The sequence below is a fragment of the Miniopterus schreibersii genome (genome assembly GCF_964146895.1).
Source record: "Miniopterus schreibersii genome assembly, chromosome: 3".
Classification (NCBI taxonomy): domain Eukaryota; kingdom Metazoa; phylum Chordata; class Mammalia; order Chiroptera; family Miniopteridae; genus Miniopterus; species Miniopterus schreibersii.
The window spans coordinates 22,652,313-22,677,126 of NC_138103.1; the positions used below are offsets into that span (position 1 = coordinate 22,652,313).

General features: G+C 41.3%; 1 protein-coding gene across 4 annotated transcripts in view; it reads right to left on the reverse strand.

Moving 5' to 3' along the window:
* Positions 1-24,814, reverse strand: part of SMG1 (SMG1 nonsense mediated mRNA decay associated PI3K related kinase) — a 125,834-nt gene that overhangs the window by 87,669 nt on the left and 13,351 nt on the right. For 2 of the 4 annotated variants that reach the window (XM_081133096.1, XM_081133095.1), the window contains exon 1: positions 7,624-8,095. The exons of 1 other annotated variant lie outside the window; for it this stretch is intronic. In XM_081133096.1, the coding sequence (XP_080989222.1) occupies positions 7,624-7,709 (86 nt within the window). In that variant the 5' untranslated portion in view covers positions 7,710-8,095. Of the gene's footprint in view, positions 1-7,623; positions 8,096-24,814 lie in introns of those variants that run through there. One more of the 4 variants, XM_081133097.1, reaches the window with a different exon arrangement.

The window sequence follows — 24,814 nt, forward strand, 5'->3', positions numbered from 1 at the left end:
AAGGAAAAACTAAGCTATATCGCTATAAAGTTCAATATGTATATATTAATGGAGCCTTTTCCCTAATCAACAGAAAGGTATTAATATATTGGATGTGACTCAAAAATAAAGATGTAGTAACTATTTAACAATTTTTTAAAAATCTGGAGACATATGAGTATACAATTATCTCAGACCACTGCAGAGCCATTAATAATTTTGGTTCTTTATTATGATAAAAAAGGGTAAGGTAAAAGGGGAAAGTAGTGCCTCTCTTATTTATAAACAGAGAAAGAACATAACTTAAGAAGTTCCATACCAAAAAAGAGTCTACAATTCTGATACCAGAAACTCCTCTGAAAAAATATTTTTACTATTTTGTTGTTGTTAATCCTCAGGCCAAGATATTTTTCCATTGCTTTTTAAAGGAAGGGAGGGAGGGAGGGAGGGAGGGAGGGAGGGAGGGAGGGAGGGAGGGAGGGAGGGAGGGAGGGAGGGAGGGAGGGAAGGAGGGAAGGAGGGAAGGAGGGAAGGAGGGAAGGAGGGAGACACATCAATTGGTTGCCTCCCACATGGGCCTGACTGGGGCTGGGGATGAACCTGCAACCCAGGTACATGCCCTTGACCGAGAATTGAACCCGGGACCCATGGGTGCACAGATAGAAGCTATAACCACTGAGCCACACCGGCCAGAATTGAAAGAAATGTTTTTAAATAATACAAAAAGTCTGTTATGCCTGGCTGGCATGGCTCAGTGGTTGAGCACTGACCTAAGAACCAGGAGGTCATGGATCGATTACCAGTCAGGGCATATGCCCTTGTGGGCTCGATCCACAGTAGGGGGCGTGCAGGATGCAGTCGATCAATGACTCTCATCATTGATATTTCTCTCTCTCTCCCTCTCCCTTCCTCTCTTTGAAATCAATAATAACATGTTTTTTAAAAAGTCCTTAAAGGTTTCCAAGTAATAAACATGACATCCTAGACATACTATGAATAATAATATAAATAACAACACTAACCTCCAAAGCAATCATTTCTAGCAGGAATAAAATTTCCTTTTTGAAAGGACATAAAGATTAATATAAAAGAAGTAATTCACTGTTTAGAAATCTGTTGAATCTGGAAATTTGGGGTTTCAGTCATTCCCCGAATCAGCGGGCATACGGCAAGTAGTTTGTTTCCTCAAGTCATTCTGATGAAATGCCAGAAAGCTCAACCCAGTGCTTAACTTTAAGTGATTTAAAGAATGTACAAGTAGATACAATAGTTACAGGATAAGATAATGTATAAAAACTTTAAATATGAGAGCAAGGTATTTTTTCAAGATGGATAAAACTTATGAATCTTAAATAACCATATTCTTTCTTCTGTAAAAGATCTGGCCACCTCAGTCCACTAGAACACTGTTCCTTTGAACCTGTTCAATCAGCTTATTTAAGTTGCTGTCTCTGGCTAACTGGGCTGTTGTACAAAAACAGTTCCTCTCAAAATGCCTCCTATAGTAAAAGTGTTGTAAATTCTGGAGTTAACTCTAAATACAGAAACAAACTTGCAGAATTCTATTTTCATGTATCTACTTAAGAAAATAGAAATATACAAAATAGAGTATATACTATTTGATGTACTATAGCAGGGAAGAAAGAATACAGTGGTACAATGATTATACAAGATGCATGCACATATGAAAGTTATGTTTTATTGGGGAAGACACATGAAAATTCTAGGTAGTGGTAAGTGCTATGAAGACAACCAAAGTGAAGTGTTAGAGAACACTGCTTCTTCTCATTGAGGGGGTGACATTTAGGCTGAGACAGCATAAGAGTATCCCAGGGTCAAGTATTTTAAGAGAAAACTGTGCAGTAACATGCAGCAAGAATAGCACATGCAAAGGTCCTAAGGCAGAAATGAGCTTGAGGAGTGCTTTATGGCAAGAAAGCACAGCAGGGGAGAATCTGGCTCTGGCTCAGCCCTTAGAGACTTAAACTAATTGGAGAACAAGAGATCACTGAAGAGATAAGCACCATTAGCTTTCATTGGAGAGCTGTTGCAAGATTCAGAAAGAAGAGGGATCACTGAGGGCAGAGGTAACAGGGAGGAGTCTTAAGGGTTATATTGCTGAGTATGAAAAACAAGAACTAAGCGAGAGTAGGTATGGAGAGGAAAGAGAAAGGTGCGTGAACCTGTGGCTCACAGGAATAAACTTGGCCAAGCAGAGGAGCTCTTCTGCGTTCCAGGACATAAATGCCTGGAAAGGTTACCAGCAGATCCATCGTCCAAACCTGATTTCACAGGGATCTTCAAATATCCCAATTAAGTATATTTATAGAAAAAAAGAATCAAAGAAATATCTTGAAGATGATGAGGTTATCAATCCTCAGAAACCATTAAGTTGGTAATAAATTATAAGATAATATTCTAAGGCTTCTTTTCTACAAAAAAATTAAATTAAATTAAGGCAAAACCTACCTGTGTACTCCACCCATGGTTTTTTCGGGGGGGTGGTGGTGGGGTAGGGATGGGAGTGGGAGTGAAATCCAACTGAAAAGTCATTGTGTATCTGCATCTTGTTTAGGGTCATTGTCACTCAAGTGTATACATTTGCCAAATACACTAAAATTAAGACCTAAACATATGTAAATTTTATATAAAGAAAGTAACACAATGGAGTTTAAAAAATTCAACTAAGAAAAGTACACTCAACTAATACAAGATGGAGTAGACCTATTTTAAAAACACAAACATCTCTATATCAAAAGACTACAGGAATTTAACAGATAATACTCTACATTTTTAAAAATTTCAATGTAGTAAGGTGAAGTATTTCATAAAGGAATTAAACCACAAAATGTCTGCAATCTTTACTGTTAGGTCTCTATATAAGAGAGTGTGTTATGTTTCATTTTGTAGTCCCCAAAGTAAAATGGGTTCTAAGAAAACTTTAAGATAGACAAAGAAAAATAACCAAAATAATAATACGAGGAGAAACAAAACGACGACTTGTGTGAAGTCCACTAAAAGGAGCCCAACTGATTTACTTTAGGTGGTTAGGACAGGGAAAGAAAAGCAAAAAAGCAAGTGCTACTACATGCCAGGTAGTAAAGGCAGGAAATCTTAAAAAGCTGTGAGAATTCAATGTTCCCAAAAGACACCATGGACCACACTCCATTTCATGTGTATGACCATTCCTTATAATGTAAGTGTCCTAACCTGAACTGAAGTGTGAGCAGAAAAAAAGTACCACTTTAGTGATCATCTTCAAAATCAAAACCAGATAACAAATGACTGCTTTTGCTTATGGAAGTTCCCGTATATTGGGCTGAATAGTTTTGTCTGAATTAAAATCATGACTTATGAAAAGAATATTTAGGTCCTTAGCAGTTTCTTGTCCAGACTGTTCCAATTACTTCCTACTGCAATGTCACACGCACGCACGCACGCACCAACTAATTTTAATCTTCCTAAATTTATGCCACTTTCCTGCTGGTAGAATGTCAGTGGTCCCCTAAAGTCATTCCAAATACATTTAAACTATGATTCAAGGCCTACAATCCAGCTCCAATCCAACTCTGAGCTTTCTCTCTTATTTGTATTACTCCTCACAAGTATCCCATCCTTCTAAACAAACTAGAAATGTTCTACCAAGGACAACTTACATTGTGCCATCTCCGTACTTTCTTCTGTTGTTGTTTCTGTTTGTTTTTAAGATTCCTTACCCCACCCCCCACACACACCATTTACTGTCAAAATAGTAGAGATCAATTTTATGGTCCCACTGCTTCCCCACCCCCTAACCCCCATTCAACCATAGCTTTCCCTCCTCTGACTCTCCAGGTTTTAAACTATCAATCACATATAAAAATAATTATACCAAGAATTATATTACAATTAATATCCATATAATACTTAACCTTTTACAAAGTCCTTTCTTATCTGCCGTACTAACCTATAACCTCCTCTATTAGTCATAAAAATCCCTAAAGCATCAATATTTCCTGAACTGGAATATTTTCATTGAATTAGAATATTTCATAATCTCCTGTTAACTAAAAAAAAAACGAAAAAACCCTTCAATTATACTCCCAATCTAAAAAAGAACCAAAACAGATGGGGGGGGGGTGCAATTTAAAGACACAATTATTTCATTAAAAAATATATATTTTATTTTACAATGGAAAAAATAGCACCTCCCCGCGCAAATTAAGCACCCATACACAATTACCTGAAAAACCTTAGTGGGCTTAGAAATCAGTGGTACATAATTGCCAATTAAATTCTATTCTATTTAAAGCTCAACTTATAGTTATAAAACATGTAACTTCTCTTAATTTTTTTCCTTATGTAGTTTACTATATTATGCATCTATGGATATTAGACAGTACAGACTCATAAAAGGCTGAATAGACAACTCTGACTTCAAAAATCCAGCTTCTCACAATGTCAGACATACTGGTTTCTGGCTTTTCTATCTTCACAGCATTCTTCCTTGTCTTTTGGTCTGTGACAATGGAGAATAAAGGTATTTGTACTTTTGAGAACTTTAATCTGTCTAGATTTTACCAAAATGGAAGATATTTTTAATATACAGTTTCATCCTTTTAGAATTGTAGAAAGATCATAAGTTTGGGCACTGTAAGACACCTAGTACCTAGCTGTTAAAGGAATAAATGCCTAAGACTCCCAAATGTAGAAGTAAAATCTATTATTTTCTGTTGACCTGCATGCTTCCTCTTGTTGAACTAATCTATATTTGACTTCAGTGTAAAATTAATCATGTCATTTGGAATATTAAAATGTACAATAACTAATTACACATTTTATTTTAAAAACAAATCCTTCTGATCTCTATCTTGATTGGTACTAGGTTACTTCCCAAAATAAAGTGAAGAAAAGGAAAAGGTTTGGCTAGAGGCAATGAATTTAAAAAAAACATTTGCCTAATCACTCTTGAGAGTACAGTGAATGGAAAAGAAGACTATAGTGCTAGAAAAATGCTTTCTGCTGAAAGTATGCTTTTAGCAAAGGTGGGCTTGTTCTGATGCCATATGACACTATTCTATTCAGCCACCTGGAACACTTCCTGTTAATTTGTGTGAAGTACCACGTGTGGCCAAGATTGACTCAACAGTCAGTTTCCAGACTAACCGACTAGAAGAAACCAACAAATACTACTTTTTAAAATCTCACTTTTTTCTAAAGCTTGTATCTAGGGAAATGGAAGCAAAGGAGGAATGGTACAGAAAGGCAAAGAGTCTTTTAAAAAACCAAAGTGATTCAGATGAACCACAGGAATCTGCCTGCATTTGAAGATGTTTAGAAAATAAGCCCTGGCCGAGTAGCTCTGTTGGTTAGAGCGTCAGCCTGATAGGCCAAAGTTGTGAGTTCAATCTCCAGTCTGGGCACATACAAGACGCAACCAATGAATGCATAAATAAGTGGAATGACAAATCGATGTCTCTGTCTGTCTGTCTGTCTCCCCTTCCCTTCCTCTCTGTCTCTAAAATCAATCAATAAGTTAAAAACAAATATTTATTTAAGAAAGAAAACTCCATTTAAACAAGGGGGAAGATCAAGCTCCATTCTGTCAGTTAACAGGAGACCATCACCTCTCCTGAAGTGAAGTGGAGACAGAACCACCTCAAATTTAACTTATGAAAACTTATGACCTGCCAAACACCTAAGGTTGTTTTTTATTGGCTATTTAACAAACCTGAGGTGACCATGCAAATAAAGCTACGGGGTATTGTCCATATTTCTCTGTTCCCTACTCTCCAAAAAAAGTCAAGTTATTTCCAACATCCTAACCAACGGTTACTCTGTGTAACCAAGTATATCTCACAGTATCCGTCCACCTAGGCATAAGTTCTGACACTTTATTACAGAGTATAGCTTCAAAGCAAGCATACATCCCCCCTAACTCAGCAAACCCCATCCCACAAAGCCAAGAAATAAAGCACTTGAAAGAAGAAAACATGGATAATATTAATAATCCATGTATATATTCCATAACTGTAGAGGCCATTCTGCTTCATATATGTCAAATGTCAGGTGACCCCCGCAGGTGGCTGCAACTCTGCTATCTATTTAGAATTACAAGCTACAATTAATTCTTTTCCAAAAGCTCTAGGACTCTTTGAGAAGGGCACTTTACATAGTCCTCTAAAGGGATATTAAATTATTTTGTATATAATGACCACAATACTGAAAAATAATGAAAAAAATCCACTGTCAAAAAAGAGCTGTCAAATTCAAATGCATTTATCATCTAATTCCTTAAATGCAAAAAAAAAAAAAAAAAAAATCACACATTTCAATGAAAGAACAAAACAATTAAGGACATCGATTACAGATAAAAATACTTACCCTAGTCAACTGATTTTATTTAAAGCACTCACAAACCCTACCTGGCTATACTTTTTAAAACAATTTTTTAAAAACTATGTAACATCTCAATTCCAGATTCAGACATTATCTTTTCAGATCATTTAGTTACATACATCAGTTCTCAACAGACACCGGATTTGTCTAGACATAGTAAATCAAATAGGATGCATACCACCCATTAGCCAAAAGATCATTGTGATTTTTCTATCAAGTCTTAAAATGTTACACACTAACATCTTACCCAATTATTTCTTTCCAAACACTGCTGGAATTAACATCAAAAAGGAAAAGTTATCCCAATAACCTGTGTCTTACATGTATTTGGCCAGTTCCTGGACAATCATAATGCAAGTGTGCCTCAAAGTATAAATGCTCCATGAATCAACGAATCCTAAAATGTTATATACATTTAGGGAGTTCTAGGCACCGGGCTAAATCCTACAAAGTCTCTGAATATTACAAGCACTTATTCAATAAGAGAGGTAAGAATAAATCAGTCCGAAATTAAGCACAACTGCCCCATGATTAATCAGAAAGACACCACATTTTAAGTTGATGCTCCTATTTATTACAGTCAATACCAACTAGGCCCCAAAGCGGCCTCAGAGCAAAGCCTCCATACAAGGGGAAATTCTCTACTCTGAGAGAGTGGCCAGGTATGAATTGCTCTCCACCAAAACTTCATTTCCCAGGACGAGTTGGTCAGCCCCATTAACACACTCCCAATCTCACCTCATGCCCCGCCACTACCCTGCCTAAAGTCAGACGAAAACCTGAGTCGGGCGTTGTTGTTTTTTAATTATTAACACGTGGGGGGGAGTCACAGAGGAGATCACAGTGGAGGAGGTCTTTCACATGGGGGCTCAGAGGGCGAAGGACCAAGTGAAAGAGTAACAGAGAGGGTCCTGGACTCTCAGGATCCCCCAACTCTAATCCCAACTTGGGGAGATGGTAACTAATATGTGTCCCCACCGCAAGGCCTCTTTCTTTACCACCCTTAACCCAACTCCTAGGCCAGTGCCTCGGCCGGGCGCCCAGGGTCCCGGTTCCTGCCCAGGGGGTAGAGGAGAGGCATTTAGGCCTTGCCTCCCAGCGGCCTTCCACCCGGAGCCGGGACGGGAGGGGACCCAGGAAGCCGCGCCCGGTTCCCGGGGGGTGGAGGGCCTAGGCCGCGCCTCCCAGTCCAGCGGCCTTAGGCCTCGGCCCGCCCGAGGCGGGGCCCAGGGGTCGGGGTGGCGGGCTGGGCTTCGGCTCACCCACCTGGGTTGCCAGTCATTCCAGCTCCGCGGGTACTTAGTGCCGCCGCCGCCGCTGCTCAGCCGAGACCCCGGGGCTCTGCGGCTCATTACCTTCCCCGACACGACATGGCCAAGCGCCGCCGCCCGAAGAAGCGCGAGTCGCCGCCCGAACCGACCGCCGCCGAGACTCTGCTCCGGCCCGGGGATGAGGAGGAAGCCGAGGAGGAGGAGGAGGCGGCGGCGGAGGGCGGGGGAGGCAGACGGCCGTTCCGGGTTCCGCCTGAGCCCGCAGCGCAGGACGAGGAGGCGGGAGAGGCACGGCGACGGGGAGGCGGAGGAAGGGGAGGCGACGTCTCTTCGAGGCCCGTGCGCGGCCCGCGACGCCGGGGCCCAGGAGGAGGACGGCGAGGAGGAGGCGGTGGCGGCAGCTCCTCACGCTCACACAGCTACGGCTTCCCCGCCTCCCGACTCCGCCCGCCGCGCTGCCGCACGGCATGCTGGGAGCGAGAGGCGGGGCCCAGGAGCGGGGCCGGGGAGGGGGCGGGGCCGGGAGGGGCGGGGCGGGGCCGGGAGGGGCGGGGCGAGCCGACAGCCTTCCCGCGCCCAGGGCTCACCTCCATTCCCCGCAAACCACGCCAAGGTCCGGGGGCCCGCCGCGGGGGCTCATGGGAGAGGGGCTCTCCGCCACCACCCCTACATGCGCACCCTCCCAGCGCGCCCCGGAAAGCACCTGTCCATTTCGGGCCAGGCAGTCAGACAGTAAGAGGCACCCGATCACGGACCCGGGGTACCCGCGGGCGCTCTCAGTTCTCGGGCGCCCACCCTCCCCACCCTGTGTGGTGATAAGTAAAAATAATGAAAAAGAAAGGGAGTGGATATCCACTTACCCAACCCCAACCTGAAGTGTGCCCTGGAGTCCTGACACCTTGACCATTTCTTCATATTGCAAAAAACGAAACTAAATAGAGGGAGAAAGGGCAGTGACCACGAACCCCCGTCCCCACAACAGGAACTGTGCTTTGAAATCCTCGCACCCTAGCGCTTGTCCACCTTCCCCACCTGTAAGAGTTTGGCTAGAGAGAGGCAAACCTGCGCACTCCCCCCGCTCCAGCCCCCCAACAGTCTCCCCAAAAGACTTGCTTTACTAAAGCACCTAATACGTACTGTGGATGCAGATACGAAAAGGAAAGGTGGACAAGAGTCACATGAAACCGGTAACTGGAGTTAGCCTTGTCTACCTAGAGGGTCTTAACCCTTTGTTTTATGTTGCAAGAAAAAGTCTTTGTGTAATTAAAAATTATTACCAAAAGTATTTGAAGATTATGAGATGTTGGTATCTCCACACACATACCCCTCAATCTTTGGCTCCTTGCTTATCCCCACAAACTCTCACTAAACTATGATCCTGCCAACTCTAAAAGATGGAAAGTTAGATTTTCAAATGAGCCCTTCCTCCCCATGCGCCCATCTCCCCCATTCAGGAGAAAAGAAACTCCTGCTCTGAACTGGAGCTGATATCTGACTCAATGCAGAAATTCTCACTAGGTCAGACCCAAGCATGGTCACCCAGACGTGTAAAAAAATAATTTAATAGTGCACCCAAGTTAAGAGGGTTATATTCCTCATGTACACACTCCAGCCTGAAATTTGCCCTAGTACCTCCACATTTGCCTACCTCTCTCTTGCTGAGGGGGGGATATGAGGAAGGGTCCTATCAGTTGTAAAAGAGGCCCTACAAGAGGTGTCCTTTCTTCTTGGTTCATTATTTCCTCTCCCCTATTCTTCTATGAAGAGAAAGAATCCCTCTTGAATCAAGTCCCAAGGTTAGGGTCCCCTCATTAGTATGGTCCTCTCTGGAAGACTTATTTCTGCCACAAGGTATTTTGATTTTGTATCTTGTAGTTGATGTTTGATTACATAAGCAATAGTGAATACATTATCCTCAAGTATTTTTAATGTACAGCCTAATCATGATTTATTCTTTCCCTGTCCTCAAGGAACTCTGGAAGTAGGGGTCAGAAAGACAGCTCTATTATAAGAAATGACTACAATATTTAGGTTTGCCCTCTCTCCACCACCCTGCAAGCCTGTCTTTCAATCTGACTATAAAGTCCCCCTCTCCCAAAGCCTTTTCTTAATTTTAAATTCCAAATGTCCTTGGACCTGTTTTCCTCAGAATCTTTACTTTTTATGCAGGTGAGATGATGCTCCCCTCCTCTTCTGGACCCTCAGGCCCATGAGCAAATGGCTGATGTGGCCAAGAAATCATTTGTACTTCCTTAAATAATTGATTGCAATAATGATACAGCGAACAAATTATGTCAATTATTCATATTCTAAAATAATTTGCAGCAGAATAACCAAAACCTTCAACCCCTGAGAAAAATTACAGGAGTTTTCTAACCTTTCCAAATTACAGAACAACAGCAGAGTAATTTCAGGATGGACTCTGGGTTCAAATTCCAAGCCCTCCCCTTAAAAACTGAGGAAGCATCAGCAATCTCCTGATTCATAGTGCCCCTTTTTTTCATCTGTAAAATGGAGACGATAACAGTACTGCCAACCTCTTAAGGATGTTGAGAGAATTAACAGAGATATTGCCTGTAAAGTTCTTTGCACAGTGCATGCCACACAGTAAGCAGTGAATAAATAATAGCTAAAAATTAGACCTACAACCTCTCTGAAGCACATGGTCATTCGGATAATATTTGACCAATGAAGCAGGAGAAAAAAAAGTAACTGGCAGGTTGCTCAAACAATTGCTTCTTATTTATCATTGCTTTTTGTACTTCTCCCACAGAAATCATTAAAAACACTCAGTGTTGGCAAACGGGTGGTGTAAGGACACAGGAGATAGGTGTCATTTGGCAGCAACTTCCTGGAAAGCAATTGAACAGTGTGTATCCAAAGACTTAAAGTTGTTAATACCCTTTCCCCCAGTAATTCCACTTCTGGGAACCTACCCTAAGAAAATTTGCCACACTGCAGCCAAAGTGATTTTCTTAAAATAAAAATCAGATCATGTTACCATCCTACTTAAAACCCATCAGTGGCTTCCCATACTTGTCACTACTAAGAGCCTACAAGAGGCTATAAAAGTTGGTTTCTTTTACACTGCAAACGTCACCCTGGCCAGTGGCTTAGTTGGTTGGGCTTCCTCCTATGCACTGAAAGGTTGCCAGTTTGATTGCCAGTCAGGGTCAGTCCCCTGATGTGCAGGAGCCAGACCATCAATGTTTCTCCCTCTCTCTAAGGGAATTTTTCTTTTAATGTACATTGCAAATATCCCACAGCAGCTCATATCCAGATCAGGATCCTATATGTGGGTCACTATTTTGTCCCCAGGGTAAAATCCCTAGGCCGAGGCCTCACCCCAGGCCAACTAAATCAGAATCTCTCAGGGTGGACCCAGGCATCGGTATTTTTTAAAACTTCCACAGGGGATTCTAATGTGCAGCCAAGGTTTAGAAACACCACTTTCAAGCCTGTAAGCACTGAACATGTTATCAGTGCCCCCTGAACCTCAAATCCTAATATATGTGGGCTGTAAAGACAATTCTAAACCACTGGGAAAAAAAGAATTGAAAGCCCAGTTTTTCCCATGACAACTACTTGGATACTTTAAAAAATATATATCAAATATGGTCAAGTCTCAAAACTATACAAAAAATTTTTTTTTCATTTCTTTTGGTGGTTCTGTTTCACTGGTTCCATTGGCACTTCTCCATTCCACTCAAGTCATAGAGACCAATTTTCTCTTCCTGAAACACACCAAGCCAGAGCCTGTGGGCTTTTGTACTTGCTCTTTCCTCTGCCTGGAATACCTTTCCTACATTTTTCCCATCAGGGTTGTGTTGATCGCCAGCAAAAAGTCAGCCAAGATATTCCTTCAACAAAAAGGATTTCTTCAGGGGTAGGGGTGGGAGCAGGGCGGGGGGAGAGGGGGGAAGATTGCAATTCAGCATGTTTAGCTACAGCAAGCCACGTCCCTCTTTCAAGTTGGGGAAATCAAAGGAGAGGAAGTTCTTATAGAGGGAAGGGGAAGTGGCTGGTGTTGTGCTGTTATAACCATAGAGATCTTCCTGCAGAGCTTTTGAAACCATCATGGATGTGAGAGCTCCTCCACCAGGACCTCCCCTGATTCTGGTCCTGGTTGAAGTCTCCGTCATTAATTTCCACAGGGTGAAAGTGAGTGAAGTGTTTATGGTGCCAAACTCAAGGAGGCACACTCACTCTCAGGATTGTGCAAGTGCCAACCCTGCCTCACCCTAGTCCTGGCAGCTTTCCATGGCCCATCTTAATTCTTCTAAAGGTTTTCCCTGGCCTCCCAGCCCCCCAAAAGCTGGCCAGTACCCTTTCCAGGTACTCTGTGACACTCCCTACTTCTTTCCTTGGCAGCACCCATCACCATCTGCAAGTATAAGTTTTTCTCCCATTTATCTGTCATGCCCTTAGGATACGAGCTCTGTCTGTGAAAGCAAAGTCCACACCCATCCCACCTCTACCCCTTTGATCTCCAGTGTAGGAAGTCAAAAATAGTTGTTAATGGGAGGAATGAAATTTAAATTAACAAAAATATGGACTAAGATCAATACAAAAGTGTTAATCTCAGTTTCACTTATTAATAGCAAGAAAATGTTCAACAGTAGGAAACTGATTAGGAGATAATACATTCATAGTTAGACTTTTCTGCAACCAATAAAAATTATATTTATGAAGAATTTTTAATGAAATCAGGAAAATATGATGTTAACTTGTTAAAAAGAAAAGCATGAGATGCAGAAGTGAGCATGTGCTAGGACCTCAACTGAGTTAAAAAAGGGAGGGGGAGGTTTCATAGAAAAAAAAAACTTAGAAGAAAATGTATTAAATTTACCTAATATTGATGTCCTATGATAAGTGGGATCATGGGGGATTTTTTTTTTCCTGATTATTCTTAGTTTCCTAATACAGAAGTGGTAGTTATAAAACAAAAATTTCAAAAACTAAAATGAAGCATTCAGTAAATACGTGTTGAATGAATGGACAAAGAATGAATACTCATAGGGTGTGGCACTGACCCAGATAGACCAATTAAATAAACTTTGGCCAAGGCATTGAGTCTTAACTCTAATAATAGTGACCAACTCTAGCTGATATTTATTGAGCATTTACTAATGCCAAGCACTGAGCCAAATGCTCTGTGTGGGCTACTTCATGGAATTCTTCAGAACCACACTATGACGTAGGTATCTCATACCAAGAGGAACTGAGCAGCCTGCCCAAGGTCACCTGCTGGTGATAGGCAGGAACTGTCACAGGCAGGGACAGAAGAGACATTTGGTCCCAACCTCACATATGTCAAAGGCCTCAGATTTAGACCTTTGACATTATGGCCTAATAAGGTTATACAGAGTCCCAGAGGAATGCTGACAGGAAAGATGTCTGGATTTAAAAATTGTGTCCCCTTATTGGCCCATAAGCCTGCAGAGACTCTGCATGAACACTTCATATAAATCTGGTGAATAGCTCATTATATTGCATTGTGTTAAAAGTGTTCAATTATAAATAGGAAAACTCTTAAAATAGACCATAAATTTTGTGCCCTGTTTGCTATTTCTTAAATGTTTAACATACTCAGAGCCTCAAACACTGCAATTTGACCTGAGCCTTTCTTAACTTCTGAAAGACCCTGGCCTTAACCACCAGGATTTTCCTAAATAGATCTTCCAAATTTCCTAGACAAATTCTCAAATTTATATCCTGATAAACAAAAAATAAGGCTCTCTCTTTTGCTCCCTTTAATTCCCAGATCTGATGCTGGATTAACCCCAATTAGGCACCAAGCATGGAGGAACTTCATCCTCAAACAGGAGACTTGAGTACAAAAATGATTTTAAAACACAATCTTAAAAGCAAATCCACATCAGAGAGACATTACAGAAGATTTTTTAAAAATAAGAACAGCAGTCCTCTTATTCCTGCTCCCAGATAGGAAATCGTTGTCACAGTCAGGCTCCCTTAGTAAGGGCTATTTTTATAGCCAGTTTTCAAGCTGGTGCTGGAGGAATTTGGCTGGGAAACCTCATGACACATTTGAAACCTCCACTCAGGCTGCCTCAGCTTGAGGCAAGGGCCAAGCTTCTATGAATCAGGACACAAGACGTGCTGCCAGTGGCTTATGCACTCTCCAAACAATAAGATAGGAGAGCGATGACGCCCAGCCAAAGCTGTTTGAGACTTTTAATGTGGAGAAACCGAGAGGGTGAGGTTCCCCCATGGTTGGCCTAGTGGTTACCAAGGATTTGTGTGGGGATTCTAAAGGAGCCACCTCCTTTGCTTCTCAAGATTAAAGCAATATCAGTTAAATAAGATGCAGAGTATGTAAATAACATCTCTGCAGCAAGTCATTGCCACCTATTGCTTGTGCGGTTATCTTTTTTTTTTTAAGTTTTGTTTGTTTTTAAATATATCTTTATTGAGTTCAGAGAGAGGAAGGGAGAGGGAGAGAGAGAAACATCAATGATAAGAGAGTCTTCATTGATTAGCTGCCTCCTGCATGCCCCCAACTGGGGATCGAGCCCAACAAGCATATTTCTTTCCTTTAGCTAGTAAATGTCTTTATGAAGAATTGGACTTTATGGGAGTCAGTCTTTTTATTTTGTTTTTTTATCATTGTTTTTGTTTATTTTTTTAATTTATTGATTTGAGAGAGAGAGGAAGGGAAAGAGAGAGAGATTTGTTGTTCCATTTATTTATGCAGTCATTGGTTGATTCTTGTATGTGCCATGGCCGGGGATTGAACCCTCAACCTCGGTGTATCAGGATGACTCTCTAACCAGCTGGGCTACTCAGCGAGGGCAGGACCTTCTACTTTGAATGCTAACTGACAAATATTGTTTGGCCAGAGAGAGTGTATCTTCTTTCCTGTCTGGCTGTTATTAGAAGGAGCTCCTAGCAATGTAGCCTTTCGTTTTTCACTCAGTTTAAAAATATTATTTTTTAATTACGGTTTACATTCAATATGATTTTGTATTAGTTCCAGGTGTACAGCATAGTGGTTAGACAACCATACACTCCACAAAGTGTTCCCCCTGATATTTCCAGTACCCACCCGGCACCATACACAGTTATTACAATATTATTGACTATATTCCCTATACCGTCCTTTACATCCCCATGACTATTTTATTTTAAGCTATGGCTTCTAGTGCCTTTCCCTGAGTTCTTACCCAATCCAGCCTTCTTTAAGCATCTTGCCAAAAGTCAGGGCCCACCAGGACTGGGCTGAAAAGATATTACTGTGTGGTGAGGGCCGCAATAGGAAGTGTGCAGATGGAAGCTAAAGCCAGGGTACAGGAGGGTGGTGCCTTCAGCATTTGCTGTCACTTCTTGGAAGTCACCCAAATGTGATGATGATGATGATATAATTCATATCAACAATAGCTAACATTTACTGGGCTCTTTTTACCTACCAGGCCTGGTGCTAGGGGCCTTACATAATTAGTTCATTGCTAATTGAATCCTCAAGCTGACCACATAAAGTTGGTTGTTCCTCTTAGTCCCATTTTACAGATGATGAAGCAGAGGCTTATAGAGGACAAAACTTGCCTAAAGTGATATAGCCAGTAAATATATAATAGAGCTGAAGTTTAAACTCACATGGGGTTGCCTCACCTGTCTCCACACTGCCCCTATAATTTAGCCAACAATCAACTTAATCTATCGAATTGTATGAGTAGCCCATTTTCTTAAAAGCCATCATGTGTCACAAGTTTAATTCATTATCGTTAAAGAGTGAAAGAGCCCAGCAAGTAAGGGAAGGATAAGTATTTCCCTCCTGACTTCTTGCTGAAATAGAAATGTTCAGCCTCTTCGGTGGTCTGCTATGTGTCATAACTAAAACGATCCCTTCGTCCCATGCCAAGGAGGCAAATAAAGGCTTACTCTGGAAGGTCTTTTGTGCTAGAATGGTTTGAAGGTCACAATGCTTGGCATGGCATTCGGACCATCCTCCAGGCATGCCACCTCTCAGGGGACCCTCCCTGCTGGGCCCTGGAAGAAGCTTCTCAGAAAAAGACTTGAGGTGGCTTTTGGATGCAGGGAAAGCAGATGGCCGAGTATGAAATCACCTCGGGTAAGGGAAATAGAAATATGAAAATAATAGGATTATAGAAAAATTAATAGCCTGATCTCCAAATCACCAGCAAGTGTTTGGGAAGTGTTTATTCACAGCAAATACCAGGATGGGAAAGAGCTAATAAATGGCAAAGCCTGGCCCTGTGCTACCCAGTTTAAAAGCAGATACCACATTTATCACCATTTTGTTAAAATAATAATGACTACTTAGAATTTTAATTATACTTATGTCTAACCACCACCATTCTTCAAACTCTGGGAGGTAAATATTATCAAATCCTCATTTTCAGATAGGAAGAAACTGCACTCAGAGAGTTTAGTGAGTAACTTGCCCCAGGCCACCCGGCTGGTAAGTAGCAGAAACTGGTTTTGAACCCTGGGTTTCTGATATCAAAGACACCTCCCTACCTGAAAACTACCTGAGGGGCATAGGAGGAGGAACATTTTCCTGACCATTCTATAATGTACCAAATTTGTTAACATCAAAGGACACTATCAGCAAATGAAAAGGCAACCCACGGAAGAGAGAAAATATTTGCAAATCATATATCTGAAACGGGGTTAATGTGCAGAATATACAAAGAACTCTTACAATTCAACAACAACAAACAACTCAATTAAAAAATGGGCAAAGGACTTGAATAGGCACTTCCCCAAAGAGGATATCCAAGTGTACAAGGAACACACAAAAAGATGCTCAACATCACCAACCGTTAGGGAAATGCAAATCAAAATCACAATAAGACACCACTTTCTGCTCATTAGAATGGCTATTATAAACAAATAAACAAAAGTGTTGGCGAGCTTGTGGAGAGGTCAGAACCCTTGTGCATTGCTGGTGGGCATGTCAACTGGTGTAGACACTATGCAAAACACTATGAAAGATCCTCAAATAGTTAAAAAACAGAATTACCATATGATTTCTAATTCCATTTCTGGGTATATACCCAAAAGAATTGAAAGTGGGGACTCAACTAGATATTTATACCCATGTTCATACAGCATTATTCCCAAGAGCCCAAAGATGGAAGCCACACAAGTGTCCATGAGTAGATAAACAGAATGTGGCTTGTCCGTACAATGGAATATTATTCAGCCTTAAAAAAGAAATTCTGAGATATGCTATAATGCAGAAGAACCTTGAGGACATTATGCTAAGTGAAACAAGCTATATACAAAAGGACAAATACTACATGATTCCACGTGTATGAGGAACCTAGAGTAGTCAAATTCACAGACACAAAGTAGAATGGGACGTTATTGTTTAACTGGTACAGAGTTTCTGTTGGAGGGTTCTGGAGATGGATGGTGGTGATGGCACCACAACACGAACGTACTTAATGCCACTGAACTACTCACGTAGATGGTACATTTTATGTTATGTATATTTTACCACAATAAAAAAAATGGAAAGAGAGAGAGAGCAAGTCAAAGGAACTATTACTGTTCTCTACTTAAGAATGCTGCCTTCCTAATAGTAACAAGAGACAAAAAACAAAATCTTTTATTTTTAAGAAATTATTAAGTTAAATTATTTTTAAAGTAATGAAGTAATAGATTTTTCTTATATCTTATTTATAGAAGTAATTTTTAGATTAAAAAATATTGCTAGTGCCAGTCTGTTCATCAAAATAGTGTGGGAAAGCTGCTGAAAACCTCATTAACTGTATTCAAACTTTATGAGCAAGAGTTCTCGTTTAGACCGACATTATCCAATACGGCAGCTCGCTGGCCACTTGTGGCTACTGAGCACTTGAAGTGTGGCTGGCTCCCACTGAGATATGCTGGCAGTAAAATATACGCCAGCTTTCAAAGACTTATTACCAAAAATAGAGCATAAAATATCTCATTAATAAATTTTATACTGATTATAGGAAGTGATAATATATTGGGTTGAGTAAAATATATTATTAAAATGAATGTGACCCATTCCTCTCTGCGTACGTGATGCCTACATTGTAGCTGGGCAGCTCTAGAGGTACAAGCTATTCCTGGGGCATTGGCAGCCCATCAGCAGTCTCTGCTGAGAATTATGATCCAGGGTCTCCTTACAAGACCTAACCTTTCTACCCTTCAAGGCCCAAGTCAATTCTTCCATAAAATTTATCTTTACTTTAATACCTAAAGGAACCCCCATTTTCTGACCCTCCAGAGTTATCTTAACCTCTCATTTAAGCACTTAAGTGTACTAAGTCTTAATTCCCCAACCAAACCAATGTGCGTAGTTTGTAAGAAGCCTCTGATTTTTGGTGAGGAAACACACAGCATCATATACATTCCATCCAGTCTACACTCACAACGGACATCAAGAATCAATCACAGCACTATGCCCACGACAGACATTAGGAATCAATCACAGCATATTTTCTTCCAAGCCCATTGAAGGTCTTAGTATCATCTTCGATACAGAGCTCCAGGCAGCTACTACCCATTGATCAAAGTTGTCATGAGACCAAAAAATAACACACCTATTTGCCACCCCTGAAATAGAGTAACTTAGTAAGATTGACAGAGTACATTCAGCAAATGGGCACAAGTTTAAATTTTTCTCTTTGCATCACAGGCTATGTAATAACAAAATGAGGCTGATAAGTGGATTTTATTAATAGTGTTTCCAACTATGTTATTGTTGCCTGATATCAGGTATGTGGGTAATTCCATGTTTCCAATGAAGGCCAGGGATGTTGGCAAGCATGCTGTCTGTCTTCTTTGGGATTCTTTTTAGCAGGTCCCATCATTCCCTCTCCTAACAGGTACAGAGCAAAAAGAGTAATATCATATACTGAGGCAGGGTCTCCAAAAGTGAGTTCAAGGAACACTGGTTCTGTAAGGATATTAATAAATATTCAATAAAAAATTGATTCTCTATTCAAATAAGTGAGAAACACTGGGTTTATAAAAAGTTAAAATGACTTATTGCTATTCTCCAAGAAGGCACTCTAGTGTGCTCCCCATTTTTTTGACGTAGAGCCCCATTTTCATATCTTAAGGAGCTATGTTCTTAGAAACATATTTTAGGAAATATTGTTCCAAAGATTAATGCTTGTTTTATTTTTTAAAATGGGGGTGGGTACATTGATGCAAATAATCACTGTAGTCTTTCCTCTATTTTCAAATTTCTTTCTTCAAGCCCAGGCATTTATTTGCCATCAATTATCTTTTGGTAACAAGTGAGAAATGAATCATTATGATTATTTAGAGTGAAAGGCAACTAAATCATGGCCTGATCCAACCCCCAGAGTTGACTGATGAGGAAACTGAGGCTCAGGGAGATTAAGCATCCTGTCTAAGGTCACCAAACATGTCAATGTCTAACATATTGGAAAGCTAAAAAAAGTTAAAATATGAAATGGCTCAGAACTATCACCTCCATAATCTCCTGTCCCTAGACTACCCTCATCTATCATTTGTTTACTTGCAAGAGAAAATTACATTTTGCAGGAGGGCTGTGAATATAGAGAAGAGATTTATTACAGCAGAGAGCAGTAGAGCCTCAGAGCTCTCTCAGCCTTTCCTAGGAAGCCAGACAAAGTGAAAATTCATGGTGGAGCTCTTTATATTAATGATGATACCATTCAAAGAGCTTCTCTGGCTTGGTTTCTAGAGTTCTGGACATAATTTTACCTATTCTGAGTCCACATTGTCCTCAAAACATGGGCCCTGTGCCAAGTAAAGGTTCATGGTTGGGGTTGGCTTCTCAATGGAGAGCTTTGCCGAATTTGACAGCTCAGCTGATCTCTACTTGGGGCTTAATCCCACATTCTTGTTAATACCATTGGAGAGGCCACATGGCACTTGTCCCCCACTCCATGGATTTTACTCTCATATAGTCCAAGCAGCTTTCTCCCTGGCAAAGCTAACTGGTGCTGACCTTCACTAGGTCAGGGTTTCTTAACCTCTGCACTGTGTCATTTGGGCCCAGATAACTCTCTGTCGTGGGGGCTGCCTTGTGCCTTGTAGGATGTTTAGCAGCATCCCTGGTGTCTACTCACTGGATGCCAGTAGTATCCCCCAAATCGCAACAGTCAAAAATGTTTCTAGATTTTGACAATTGCCCCTTGGGGAGCAAAACTGCCCCTGGCCGAAAACCGCTGTTCTAGATGAATTCAATGAGGATGACTGCCATTCTAACTAGAGTCAGTTCCCACTACACAATAAGCTTCTCAAGCAAGGGGCTCAGGAAACATCTTTGTATCTTCCCTCCTTGGCACATAGTAGGTGTTCATTCACCAATTCATTTCACAAATATTTATTAAGCACCTATTATGTGCCATGCGTACCCCCAGGGAATGGGGATACAGCAGTGAATATCAGATAATCCCTGGCCTAGAGGAGTTTATCTTGGGGGGGGGGGGGAGACACATAATAAACACATAAACAGAAGCATAAGTAAATATATAGGGTAATTTCAGGTACTAAGTACTTTGAAAAAAAAAATACAGATAAATGTGAAAGAGGGCTGCTTTAGCCAGAATAGTCTATTAGTTGGAATTAAGTTGGTGACAGGACCCAAAATAACAGTGACTTAAATAAGATAAAAGTTTATTTCTCTCACAGTAGAAGTCCAGAAGCAAGTAATCCAGGTTGGCTATGGCTAGTTGCTTCATGAAGTCCCCAGCAATCTAGGGTCCTTCTACTTTGTTGCTTTGCTGTGCACAGCTTCCATTTCTAAGGTTACCTCATGATTGAAAATGGCTGTTCCAGCTCCAGCCATCACATCACATTCCAGCCAGCAGAATGAATAAAAGGGGTGGGGAGGCAAAGGGTATATGCCAAATATCTTTTACGGATGGTTCCTAGAAGCTGCCACATTATATTTCTGCTCATATTCCATTGGCCAGAACTTAGCCATGTAGCTATAAACAGTTTAAGGGGGATTGGCCTATTTTGGACTCAGCTAAAAATAGGAGGTTCCATTTTTGAGGGAAAGGGGAAAAGTAGATATTGAGGGAGAACTAGAAGTCTCTGTCAGAGAGAGTGTGCACATGGGGAGAAGTGATCACATGTTACATATAATGCCATGGAATACTGGTGCTACTTGAGGGATTAGATGTGGGGTATGATGGGAGTAAGAATATTTCCCAGGGTTTGACCTGAGCACCCAGTGTATGGCAGTGTTTATTGATATAGGAAAGACTTGAAAGGAGGCAAATTTGGGTCAAGAGTTGTTTTGACCATGTTAAGTCCAAGGCCTGGATGAAATCTCTGAGTAGAGATGCCAAACTGAGAGCTGGATATATAAGAATGTGGCCTAAAGATATAAATTTGAGAGTCATCAACCTAAAGACGATGCTTACGGGTAAGTATGAAAACAATGTCGGAGATAATGGGCTCAAGGGAAAGGAAAGTTGTATGTTTTTAAGTGCAATTAGACAAATTAAAAAACTTAGAATCATCCATCTTAAAGGCCCTTGAACATCCCTAGAAGCCCCCTTCAGGATCATCAAGTGTGCACTCTTGCTCTTGGCCTTCTAAATAAACCTGCCTTAGAATCTCAAGTACCACTCACAAGCAAGATGCCTTGTAACATCATTTATTAAAAAAAAAAAAAAAAAAAAGAACCTGAAAAACCTTCTTCAGTTGTATTTGCCTCCCATCAACACTGCTTTTTGATTTTGAAAAAATTGCAAGTGTGCAATATTTAGGCCACCCTGTAGTTTAAATAGGCTTTTCCAGATTTGCCTTGGGGAAGTAACCAATGGGTGCCATCTCCGTGGGAAACAAGCTCTGAGGCATACACTTTGGGAATACAACCTGCTTGCTGCTTACAAGTTACCAATTGCCACTGCATGACTGTAATCAGACCCAACCCCTAACTCTAAGGAGTTTATAATAATAAAGTAGTAGCACTAGGTAGCATTATTTATTGAGCATTTCCTATATGCCTAGCACTTTATAGATAGAATTCTAATCTACACACAGGCCTGATGGGGAGGTCTTGGTCTCCCTATTTCACAGATGAAACTACCAAGACTCACAAAGATTGTGTGTCTCGGTAAAGAATCACATCTGCCTTTCCTTAGACTTTTCAGCAAGTCTAGTTCTTTCAGGGAGCCTTATTATTTATTGGGGCATCTCACTAAGCTCTTTGCTCACCTTCAGTAGAAACTCCATCTCATTCTTTTTTTTTTTAATTAACTATGGTTTCTGGCTCATAAAGGGTCCTCAAATATTTACTGAAAGAATGAACTAGAGACACAGATATCACTACACAAAAAGCAACAGATTCATCAAAGAGGTAGAATTTGGATTCTAAAAGAGTCCTGGGATATCACTTAGTCTAGAGGTCATTACCTGGCTGGCCCCAGGTGAACTATGGCCTCAGGAGTGTTTTGTGTGGTTTCCAAATTCTGCAAAACAACAATAATGACAACAACAACAACAAGTTGTATTACCTCTCAACATTCGAAAATTGTGAAATTGCAAAGGAAATCCAGATTTCCTTTTTCTTCCCTTGACATCTGGCAACACTGGACCCACATTCCCAAGGCTAACAGGGAGAGGAGGGCAGAGGAGGGGCTGCCATCAGTCCCATTTGGATTTCCACCCTGACTCCTGCAGACATTTGAATTTGCAACTTCAACTGTCAAACTGCCTTGTTCAAGAAGTGAGAAAACTGAGGCCCAGCATAGCGAGGTGACTTGCTATGAGGGAGGGATCCAGGTGTCCTCACTCCCAGCGGTGGCCCCTTTCCTTCCACACCTCCCTGCACAGGACACACAGGCATCTCGGAAATCCTATTTGTCATAACTACACATAAACACATATACAGAGATGAGTGTATAGCCACATCTCACTCTCTATATGAGAAAAAAGACACACTTTGGGGACTGGGTTCATAAAAAAAGATCTTGTCAGTTAAAAAACTGCAAGGCAATAAAGTTTCTATTGTCTTGCATCACCAAGTTGGCCTACTCAAATCTGAGGCTCTTTTCACTTCCTTAAGAAGCCAGTAAGTTCAAGTTAACATTTATTCCAATTCCGAGACAGCCTTGGTTTCACTTTCTAAATCACTGGGTAGTGATCGGGTGAGAAATGAATGAAAGAAGAAATTGGAGGGTGGGGCAGAATGTGAATAAGAAACAGCCGGTTCAGCTATTATTCAACCTGTAATTAATAACACGGTGGAAGGGATTGTCCAGAATATGTCCAGATGTCCCTTACTCACTCTGTAGCCCCCCTAAGAGTTGCTCACTGAATGTAATTCCTTCCCCCTCACTATTCTCCCCTCCCCGAGCCAGAGCATCCATTGATGGAGATGGAGTGGGAGGGGGCAGAAAATCAGAGAAATGAAAGCAGCAACCTCCGAACCCGGTTCAGTAAATCATTGATCCATAAGTCAGAACCTTTCAGACACATGCTTCAGATTGTGGTTTTTTTGTACCTCATGCCAGTGCTGGTCACATTTTTACTGTGCTTACCAGTCTCTTTGGATATTGCTCAAGTGCAGACTGATTCAGCAGGTCTGGGCTGGCACCTGAGAGTCTGCATTTCTAACAAGCCCCCAGACCACACTCTTGAGTAGCCAGGACCCAGAGCAAAACACTGGTTCTCAAACTTGCCTGCCCCTCTGAATCACCTGGGGGATCTTTAAGAGCTACTGATACCCAGACTCTGCTTTAACAAGTGTGGGTGAAGCCTGGGCATTGGGGATTTTTCAAAGTTTCCCAGGATATGCTAGTAATAAGCACAGTTTAGGAAGCACAAGAGCAGCAGTGGTTCAACTGGTTGAGTGTCAGCCTGTGCACTGAAAGGTTGCTGGTTTGATTCCCTGTTGGGGTGTGTATGGAAGCCAATTGACTGGTGTTTTTCTCTCTCTCAGCGTGTCTTCAGGTGAAGATTAAAACAAAATTTTTTAAGTTGTTTAGAGCAGTAGTTCTCAAACTATAGTGTACATTGGAGTCACCTGGAGGGTTCTTAAAACACACAGATTGCTGCGCCCCACCTTGCAGGGTTTCAGTTGGTCTGGGTGTGGCCTAGAATTTGCATTCTAACCAGGTGCTGCTGATGCTGCTGGCCTTGGGGTCACGTTTGGAGACCCACTGCTTAGGCTGGGGAAGAAGAGAGAGACCACACAGACTGCAGCTGTGTCACCAAGGGCAGGCACTGATCTTCATTCAAGCAGAAACTGTCGGTGCAAGAAGCTATGTTGGCTGGAGAGGACTGCCCACCACCAACAGCCAGCCTAGGGCCCCTGCTTTATGCCACAGGACTTGCCAGCTCCACAACCTGTCCATTCTATGTGGACAAACCCTTTGCCATAGCTCAGGCCAGTTGTAGGTCCTCTACAATAGAGGGTGGTGGCCTTGTCCCCAGAGACGTGGTGCTGATGGAGGTGGTGAATGTCTGCAGTGGGCAAGCTGGAGATTTCCTTTCAAGCCTGGATGGTGGTAGAACATCATCTACTCTTGCTTCATTTAAAGCCCATGATTCCATCCACAGAGATGGTTTACTACCCTGGTTCTTAGGCAAAGGGTAGAGGAGCTTCACTGTAACCACAGGGACACTGAGATATGGCAGAGTAAGAATTCTCTGATGGGGACCAGATGGAAGAATCAGAATGGTCCCTGAAAAAACACTGAGCTCTTTACTCCAAAGAGTTATTTTCTGAATTAGCATAATCTTTTCTCCAGCTTTTAATTCATGTTTTACATGAAAAATAAGAAAAAAAGCATACTACAGATTTACAGTTAAGCTTCAAGATGGGGTACAGGTGAGGCCCAACAGACCTTTTTAAATATCTATTTTTTTCTTCCGCTAAAAAAATGTCTTTATTTACCTATTTATTTTCTTTCAGGGACATTTTCATATCCAGTAATCTGAGTTCAACTGCACTTTTAAAAAAATTGATATATATTTAATATATAGCATTGCATGAATTTGAGGTGTACAACATGTTAATTTAATATATTAAAATATTATAATGTGGTGGCCATTGTAGTGATAACTAGCACCTCTATTGTGTCATATGATTAGCGTTTCTTTTTAGTGATCAGAGTAATTCAGACCTGGTCTCTTAGCAAGTTTGGTGATTAGAATACAATACTGTTGCCCATAGTCACTACAGCATGCATTACATCTCTAGGACTTACTTC